This window comes from Belonocnema kinseyi, chromosome 2, assembly GCF_010883055.1.
Source record: "Belonocnema kinseyi isolate 2016_QV_RU_SX_M_011 chromosome 2, B_treatae_v1, whole genome shotgun sequence".
NCBI classification, from domain to species: domain Eukaryota; kingdom Metazoa; phylum Arthropoda; class Insecta; order Hymenoptera; family Cynipidae; genus Belonocnema; species Belonocnema kinseyi.
Window position 1 is genome coordinate 92,440,463 of NC_046658.1, and position 10,522 is coordinate 92,450,984.

The 10,522-nt window shown below is 23.2% G+C and overlaps 1 protein-coding gene across 2 annotated transcripts in view; it reads left to right on the plus strand.

Moving 5' to 3' along the window:
* LOC117167215 (mismatch repair endonuclease PMS2-like) overlaps positions 1-6,078 on the plus strand; it is a 31,402-nt gene extending 25,324 nt beyond the window's left edge. For both annotated transcript variants that reach the window (XM_033351976.1, XM_033351975.1), the window contains exons 13-14: positions 30-171; positions 5,895-6,078. In XM_033351976.1, the coding sequence (XP_033207867.1) occupies positions 30-171; positions 5,895-6,011 (259 nt within the window). In that variant the 3' untranslated portion in view covers positions 6,012-6,078. The remainder of the gene's footprint in view (positions 1-29; positions 172-5,894) is intronic.
* The last annotated feature ends 4,444 nt before the right edge of the window (positions 6,079-10,522 follow it).

Here is a 10,522-nt window from a genome sequence, read left to right on the forward strand (position 1 = left end):
TAAATACCACATTTTTGTCATTATTTTAGGCCAAGGAGTCTACAGGAAAATGTCGTGATAGGGCCATTGAAACCCTCTCTTTGGATTGTGAAAGTAGGAAGACAATATTTGTTATTGGACGTTAAGAAAATGTACGAAAAACTGAATTTTACGGAGCATAGTTCGGATGAAGTAAGTCAGGGAATTTTTATATTCCTGGAAAACCCTGAAAAATCCAGGGAATTTTTTGGACAATATGCTTAAATTTTTTTATTCGCAATATAAAATTAAATAAAAATGTTTTTTCTTTTGTGAAAGTAGCCTTATATTACTGATTCAGAATTAAATCTTTTGTTGAGAATTGATATTTTTTGGTCGTGAATTGAACTGTTTTGAAGAAAATTCATCTTTTTGATTTTAATACACAAGAATTCGGTTGGAAACCCAATTATTTTTTAATGAAATTCAACTATTTGGTTGAAATTGAACTTTTTTTTTGTTAAAAAATCAAATTTTTTATGGAAAATTCATTTGTTTTCTGAAATTTTCGTCTTTTTAGCTTGAAAATTCAACAATTTGGTTTAATTTTTTTTCTCTTTCTTGCCTGGAAAATATTTCTTGGTATTATATCTTTTTTAGTTAAAAACGCAACGGTTTCGTTAAAAATTCATCTGTTTTATTGAAAATTAAATTATTTTGATGGAAATTTGTATCGTTTTGTATGAAAATTAATTTTTTAACTGAAAATTTAATTATTCTATTTTTTGGTTGAAAATTTATATTTTAAAATGAAAATTCAAATATTCTGTAGTTGAAAGCAGGTCGCTGCTTCCCATAGAGTGATAGAAAAATGAAACAGGCACGTTCGAGGGATCTGTTCACATTATTGGATGTAAACATTCCTAGCGATAAAGTTACAACGATCATGCCGAATTCGAGTGGAGCTCGTTTATGGCTTTTAGCATTTATTTAATCTTCAAACATTGTAACTGCTTAAACAATTTTCATAAATGGCCCTTCTTTAAAGAATACGTTTAATTTATACGAGTGAATTTGTTCACGGAGTCAACACGCTCTTTTATATGTTGCTTTACAAAAGAACTATAAATTATTTCAACCATTTTAATTTAAAAATTAAAAGTAAACTTTTTTCTACAAGTAAATCTAGTTACGGAGTCAACTAAGAATATCTACCCGATGACTCTTTTCTATGTTCCTTTGTAAATTTATAAGAACTATTAATTATTTAAACAATTTTAATTTAAAAATGAAGCGTTTACCCTTTTTCCTACAAGTATATTTGTTTACGCACTCAACTAAGAATGTCTGTCCGATGAATTTTTTCTAGGTTGCTTTGTAAATTTACAGGAACTATTTTTATTTAAACAATTTTAATTTTAAAATTAAGAGTTTTTGTCTTTATCCTACGAATCAATTTGTTTACGGAGTCAAATGACAATGTCTATCCTATGACTGTTTTCTATCTTGCTTTTCAAATTGACAAGAACTATTAATTATTTAAACAATTTTAATTTAAAAATTAAGAGTTTTGCCTTTATTCTACCAATCAATTTGTTTTCGAAGTCAACTAAGAATGTCTACCGGATGATTCTTTTCTATGTTACTTTCTAAATTTATAAGAACTATTAATTATTTAAACAATATCAATTAAAAAGTTAAAAGTTTGGCCTTAATCCTACGAATACATTGGTTTTCGAACTCAACTAAGAATGTCTATCCAATGACTCTTTTCTATGTTGGTTTGTAAATTTACAAGAACTAATGATTATTTAAACGACTTTAATTTAAAAATGAAGAGTTTACCCTTTTTTCTACAAGTAAATTTGTTTACGGAGTCAACTAAGAATGCCTATCCGATGAATCTTTTCTATATTGCTTTGCAAATTGAGAAGAACTATTAATTATTTAAACAATTTGATTTGAAAAATTAAGAATTTGCCCTTTTTTCTACAAGTAAATTTGTTTACGGAGTCAATTAAAAATGTCTATCCGATGACTCTTTTCTATTTTTCTTTGTAAATTAACAAGAACTATTAATTATTGAAAGAATTTCAATTGAAAAAATAAGACTTTGGTTTTCTTTCTACGAGTACGCTTCATTTTTCACCATAGTTAACCAGGAATATCTTTCTGATGATGTTTTTCTCTGATGGTTTGAAAATCTACAATTATTAATTATTTAAAAAATGTTTATCAAAATATTTATAACTTGGCTATTTTTCAAGGAAGAGGCGTAATTTGTTTACGGAATGAACTAAGAGTGTCTTTCGATGGTCATTTGCCATGTTACTTTGTGAATATATAATCATTATCAATCATACAAACAATTTTCATAGAAAGATGGAGAGTTGGGGTATTATTTAAATTTTTTTACGAAGTTAATTAAGGTTTTCTTTGTGATGACTCTTTTCTAAGTTATTTGTTACATTTGCCAGAATTGTTAATTATTGTAAGAAGTTTCATACAAAATTTAGAATTTGGCTATTTTCTAATGAATAGGGTCAGTTTTTGACTAAGGTATTGTACATACGAATTGGCTCGAACTACTCGCATTTGTCTAAATATTCGGTCAGATGAGAGGACAACTGCAGAACACCACCTCCCGAGTTTAATCGGGTTTTCAAAATTCGAGTACACAACTCGGTCTTTCGTCGCATATGGTACCCATGCGAAGTTGTGTATAAATAGAAGTTATTAAAGTAAAAATGATTCGTGGTATTTTCTTGAACTTCGTTTCCAAATAGAATAATTACAAGTAAATCAGTGGGTCTCGCGCGAAAGAGCTTCTATTTACTTGAAAATTCGTGTATTTTGGTAACAATTCAATGTTTTGATTAAAAATTCAACAATTTGATGGAAATTTCATCTGTCTCTTGACTAAAAAATCTTTTTTTAGTCAAAAATTCGTTTTGATTTTTTTGTTCAAAATTAATTTTTTAAAACTAAAAATGTAAGTATTCTATTTTTGGTTGAGAAGTTATCTTCTTTAGATGAAAATACATGTATTTTGTTTGAAATTTAACAATTTCTGTTAGGAATTCATGATGCTAGTTAAAAATTCATCACTTCGGTTAAAAATTTAACCATTTTCTTGACAATTCTGTTTCATCTTGGTTAATCAATAATTTTTTAACTGAAAATTTAACTATTCAATTTAAGGTTGAAAATTGATCTTTTTAGTTAAAAATTCAAATATTTGGTTGAAAATTTATCCATTTTGATATAAAATTAATCTTCTCGATTGGAAATTCATTTTTTACTTAAAAATTCATCAGTTTGCTTAAAAAAATTTCTCTCTCTTGACTGGAAAATATTTCTTCTTTGAAAATTCGTATTTTTTGGTCGAATTCAACTGCTTCATTTGAAATTAAGATCTTTTTTAGTTGAAAATATTAACCATCACATTTTTTTATTCAGAATCCATCATATTTCAATAAAAATTAAATTACTTGGTTGAAACTTTAACTGTTTAGTTAAATATTAATTTCGTTGGTTAAATATTCATAATTTTAGTTGAAAAATCATCTCTTTGGTTGAAAAATGAGCTATTTTTTTCAATAATTCGTTTTTTCTTTGGCAGAAAAGTAATCAGTTTTACTTAAAATTGAATTATTCTGGTTGAAAATGTAAATGTTTTTTGAAAATTAGTATTTTTTGTTAAAAAACTATTTTTTTGTAATGGAAAATCTATTTATTCCAATTGAATATTCCATAATTTTAGTTAAAAATTCATTTCATTCTTAGAACATTAATTTTTACCTGAAAATTGAATTATTCAATTTTTCAATTAAAGATTCGTCTTTTTGGTACAAATTAATCTTCTTCGTTCAACATTCAATTATTCTAGTTAATGATTCAACATTTTAGTTGCAAATTCTATTTTTTGTTGAACATTTACAGTTTTTAGTTGAAAATTCAACTATCTGGTTTAAAATTCGTTCTTTTTGGTAGAAAATTAATCTTCTTGGTTGGAAATTCATTTTTTTTCTTAAAAATTAAACAGTTTGGTTAAAAAATTTCTCTCATGACTGGATAAATATTAATAATTCTAGTTGAAAATTTATCTGTTTGGTTGAAGGATGAGCTTTTTTTTGAAAATTCCTTTTTTTCTTTGGCAGAAAATTATTTTTTTTACTTAAAATTTAACTGAAAATTGTATTATTTAATTTTTGGCTTTAAAACAAGCTTTTCTCGTTGAAATTTCTTCTTTTTTTGGTAGAAATTCATTTTTTGCTTGAAAATTAAAAAAATTGGTTAAAAAACTTTCTCTCATGACTGGAAAATATTTCTTGTTGAAAATTCCGATTTGAAGTTGAATGCAACTGCTTCATTTGAAATTAATAATAATAATTCTTCATATATTATGTAAGAATATATAATATATATATTTTATTATATTATTTATTATTATATTATTTGTGGAAAATATTAATTTTTTTAAATGTAATTTTTGATTGAAACGTTAACGGTATCTGGTTCAGATTAATAAGTTTTGTTGAAATTTAGTTCTTTTTGGTAGAAAATTAATCTTCTCGATTGAAAATTCACTTTCTGCTTAAAAATTACACAGTTTGATAAAAAAAAATGTCTCTCTGTTGGCTGGAAAATATTTCTTCGCGGAAAATTCCTATTTTTTGGTTGAATTCAACTGCTTTATTTGAAATTAAGATTTTTTTCGGTTCAAATATCTACTATTATATTTTTCGTTGAGAACTAATCTGTTTGGGTTCAGATTCATCATTTTAATTGAGAATTCTTCTCTTTGGGTGCAAATTTATCTATTCTTTGGAAAATATTTTTTTTTTGTGGGTTGAAAATAATATTTTTTTTACTAAAAATTTTATTATTCCAGTTAAAACGTTAACTGTTTTTTTTGGAAATTCGTTTTGTTTTGGGTTGAAAATTAATTTTATCAACTAAAAATTTAGCTATTCAATTTTTGGTTGAAAATTCATCTTCAGTTGAAAATTTCTGTATTTCGTTTAAAATTCAACTATTTCTGTTGAAAATTCATCATATCAGTTGAACATTGAACTATTTTATTGAAAATTATTTTTATCTTGGTTAATAAATTTTTTGACTGAAAATTTGACCTGGACTTTTGGGACAAATTGTAGAAATAACTAATGTTCGTTAAAAATGGAATAGTTAAGTTTTCAATTGAAAAAATTAATGTAGAAGCAAAGAAAATAGTTGAATTTCTAAACGAAAATATGAATACTAGGATGATGAATCTTTAAGCAAAAAATAAATTTTTAACCCAAAAAAAATCATCGACAAAAAAATAATATTCAAGAATGAAAAAAAAACGACAACAAGAAGAAACAAATTTTCAACAAAATACCATAATTTTCGATCAAGGAAATAAATATTCTGGAATAATTAAATTTTCAGTTAGAAAATCTAATTTTCATTTAAAAAAATGAATTTTTAACAAAATAGTCTCCTTTAGTTGATGATTTGTGTGTTTTTTTTAATTCAACTATTTTTGTTGAAGATTTATCATATTAGTTAAAAATATAACTATTTTGTAAAAAAAATCATCTTAGTTAATAACTAACTTTATAACTGGATTTAAAATATAAAAAGATAAAATAAAATTGTCTTTAAATTATTATTCAAATTCGTGGATTTCTGGGACAAAGTCCGGAAACGTTTAATTATTTTATTAGTTTTTTTTTATATCCGACCTTTCTAAATTGTATGTATTAATTGAATTAAAGTTACTTTTTCAAATGAAAAAATAGGTCTTACATATTCAGAAATTTAAAAAGACTGAAAAATGAAATTCTGGAAAAAACCTGAAATTGTCAGGGAATTTATTTCCTGGTTTGAGTAGACATCCAGATTAAAATTGTTGGCTATTTTTGTAATTAAAAATGTTTTTTTTTCAGGCCAATGCCGAGACCTTGGAGTCTCTTTTGCAAAGGTGGATGATTGAAGTACGAGAAATGTCTATAATGCACGTGATTGGAAGTTTCGAGCAGCGGGAAGATATGGAGGATTTGTAATCAGTAATTAATGTTATATTTGTGAATAATTTTTAATTAATTTATTAGGTACGTTTTCGATGGAAAATAATTTTAAAAACTGTGAAACTGTTGGAAGGTTGAATTCCTTGCGCTTATTAAAGATATTTTTTTAAATTTTCGGTTTATTTTAGTTGTTTTTGTTTAGAAATGAGAAGTTAAAATCTAGCTTACATTTCGCGATAGTGACGTGTTCCTGCAAAAATATAAAAGTGTCCTCAATTTCCAAAATTAGACATAAGACTGCTTTCAATGTCTTTTCAGTCTTTCTGAAATTGAAATACTTTTAAAAACGTTTAGTTTTTCATTTTGAGTGGATAAATAATAAACTTACTAAAATTTTGTCTATAATTTAAGAAAAAAATTGAATCACCTTAAAACTTCCAGATTCTTCTTTGAAAATTTTGGAATTTTTTTTTCAAATATTCTCTGGAAGTTTCTTGAAAATCATCATTTTGTTTACAAATGTTTTAAATCTTTTCAAATGGTAAATTGTTTTTAATCTTTAAAATTGCTTCAAAGCTTTCCAGATTTGTCTTTGAAAATTTTCGAAATCTTTCGAAATGTCTTAAAAAGTTTAAAAATATTCTCTTAGAATTAATTTTCTACTATGGAAAATCAAATTTTTTTTATTTTTTTGAAACCATACAAAATTCTTTTAAAAACTACTACATATTTGTTCGAAATCTTCAAAAATCTATATTTGTTTTAAATTTGGAATTATTTTTTTAACTTTTAAATATCTTTATAGGCCTACTCGATTTTTTTCTATAATTTTATAATCCTGCAAAAGTATAAAATTTGCTTAAAATTATTCTGCTATTTTTTTAACAATTTTAGGAATATCATTTGTAATGTTTTTACATCTTTATAAATTTTTCGTTAAAATTCATTTTTTAAATACAAAATTATTTCACTTGTTTTCAGGAGTCGTAAGATTTTTTTTATTCTTTTCAAATCTTTCAAAATTCTTAAACATCTTCTTTTTACAAATTCTTCCAAAATCTATATTTCTTTAAACACATTTCGAAATCTTCTCCAGGCTCAAGTTATTTTTAATCTTTTAAAAACTTTTGTTTAAAATCTTTTTAAATATTCTCTTAAGATTAATCTTTTAGAATAAAATATTCTAAATTTTCCTGGTATTCCAAAGAAAATTTTTTTATTCCCTTAAAATGTTTCATATTTTTGTTTTAATTCTTCTAAAATCTACATTTTATTTTTGAATCATTTGTAAATCTTTTTAAAACTTTTAAATGACTTTTAAACTTACCCGTTTCTTTTTCTAAAATTTTGTAATTTTACAAAAATGAACAATTTTGCTTTAAAATCATCTATACTTTTCTCAAAGTTTTACGAAAACAATTCCAATGTTTTTAAATTTTGGTCAATTTTCTCTTAAAATTATTTTTTTTGTATTTTATAAAATATGATTACAAAATTATCCAGGAATCTTACAAATTTGTGTCAGTCTCTTGAAACATTTCAAAATTCTTAAAAAGCTTTGCTTTTAAAAATCTTCAATGATCTACATTTTCTTTTAATTTTTTTCTTATTTAAATCTGGAGAAAAATAAGAAAAAAATTAAAAGAAAATGTAGATTATTGAAGATTTTTAAAAACAAAGCTTTTTAAGAATTTTGAAATTATTCCTACATTTCTTTAAACCTTGATATATTTTTTAAAAAGTTACTTTAAAATCTTCTATTTTTCTTTTTCGATAATTTTGGAAATCTTTAGAAATGTTTTAAAATATTCTCTTAAAATTAATTTTCAAGAATAAAAAAGCATAGAAGATTTTCCTAGTATTCTTAAGAAAAATTTCTTACTCTCTTGAAACTTTTCATAATTCTTACAAAGCTTCTAAATTTTAATTTTAAATGTTCAGAAATCTATATTCCGTTTTTAAATTATGTCTAAACATTTTTTAAGCTTCTAAATAAATTTTAAACTTATTTGATTCTTTTCTCCCATTTTGTAATCTTGCAAAAGTAAATATTTTTTCATTAAACTGATCTACACTCTTTTCGAAATTTTAGGAAATCATTTAGAATGTTCTTTCAGAATCTTTCAAAATTCTTTTAAAAAAAACTTCTTTTTTAAAAATCTGCAAAGATCTACATTTTCTTTTAAATTTTTCGAATTTTACTCGATATTTAAATTATTTTAAAATCATTTAGAAACTTAGAAAATATCTCAAATTCTCTTAAAATGATTCGAATTATGCCTACATTTCTTTAAACATTGAAAAATTAATTTTTCAGAATAAAATATCATTAAAAACTGTCCTAGTATTCTTAAGAAAAATTGTTTATCCTCTTGAAACTTTTTATAATTCTTCAAAAGCTTCTAAAGTATATGAAATCTTCAGAAATCTAGATTCGTTTTTTAAATTATTTCTAAATATTTGTAAAACTTCTAAATAACTTTTAAACTTGCTCATTTTTTTTCTAGAATTTTGTAAGTTTGCGACAGAAAACCATTTTTTCTTTAAAATAATCTACACTCTTTTTTGAAATGTTCGGAAATTATTTAGAATGTTTTTAAATCTTTGTCAATTTTCTCTTAAAATTAATTTTTTTCATTAATAAAATATTATTTCACATTTTTTCAGGAATCTTTAAAAAAAATTGTAATCTCTTAAAACCTTTCAATATTCTTAAAAATTGTTTGAATTTTTCTATGGATTTAAATTATTTTCGAATCTTTTTAAAACCCTTAAAATTTCTGAATTTATTTTAAGAGGATTTGAATTATTCTTAATTTTTAATTTCAATTATTTTGAAAATCTTTCAAAATGTTTTGAAATATTTTTGAATATTTTCTCAAATTTTAATTTTCTTAAGAAAAAATTATTTGAAATGTTCCCAGGAATATCAATAAAATAATTTACATTTTCATGAAATCTTTCAAAATTCTTAAATAGGTTTTTCCGAATCTTCAAGAATCTATCTTTTGTTTTTATTGTTTTTTTAACTTTGTGAAAATTTAAATTATTTTCGAATCTTTTAAAATTTAAATTTCCATTTTTGGAAATTTTAAAAAGACTTGTTAAATATTCTCTTAAAATAATTATTCAAAATAAAAATTATTTTAAATCATCCTAGGAGTTTAAGGATTTTTTCCTGATAACTTTCAAAGTTATTAAAAAGCTTCTAAACTTTTTGTTCAAATTCTTGAAAAATTGACATTTTGCTTTTATTTTATGATATCTTTTCAAATTTTTAATTATTTTTTAATCTTTATAAAACCTGAACTTAAACTAACTACACTTTTTGCCCAAATTTTGTAACCTTGAAAAATTTAGTATTTTTGCTTTGATATGCTTAGGAAGCTTTTTTTTATCGAAATCTTAAAAATTGTTCTCAAGATTAAAAATTTTCTTAAATCATTTCCAAGCTTCTAAAATTTCTAAATCGTCCAGATTTAGATGAAAGAAAAAAATTTCTTAAAATGTTATACATTTTTTTTAATTTTGGAATCTTCAAATTTTTAAATTAAACTAATAAAATAAGACATACTTTTTTTTGTTACCAGTAACGAATTTTTTTACCGGCTACGGCAGTGTGTATTTTTTGTAAATTTAAATATTCTAAATCTTTGAAAGTATGAAAAAGTTTGGAAATTATAATGTGGTACAAAAATTTCAAGATCATAATCGTTGCCTTTTTTTATATGAGAATCATTTAATTTCTCTTTTTTGGGCTGATTAATATCATTATGCAATTTTTTTAAAATAAATGTTCCCAACCATTTATTATTGTTTATAGAAATGTTCTCTTAGAGTTAGAAAGTAGCCTTTTTTTCTCGAATTTTTTAACTTTTCTTTTAGAGAGAGGAAATAATTAAATTCCACATAAATATTTATTTAAAGCATTTATTATTATTTATAAAAATATTCTCTTTGAATAATCTTAAGAAGTTACGTTTTTTTCTGAAATTTCAGCTTTTCTTTGACCTTTTAGTTAGGAACAAATAGTAAATATTAATATTAATCTAGATTCAAACAAAAAGGCTCTCAGTTACTACTTCAAGATCAATTTAGATTTAATGTGATACATATCCAAAATTTGAGGAATAATCTAAGTATCTGTTTTATTTCAGAAAAATATTTTCACAAAAAAGAAAGAGTTTGTTTAAAATGTAATTATATTCAATTTTTATTTATTATTTTTTTCATAACTAAAAACCCAAAGCATAATTAAAAATTTAAGAAAAATCACGAGCATCAATATGGATAAGATTATTATAAAAAATAATTTGTTTAAGCAATTATATTCGGTAAATTGCATTAATTATTACCTCCATCTAATTAAAAAGTGGAAAATTTTTTAAAAAACTGCAAATTTTCCAGCATTATTCTAAGTGATTATTATTATGAATAATAATAAATGATTTAAACCATTTTGTTGTTGTTAAGTTTCATTGATTGTCTCGCTCTAACTGAAAAGTGGAAAATAATTTTTTTTAATTTGGAAAAAATCGTGACTTTCA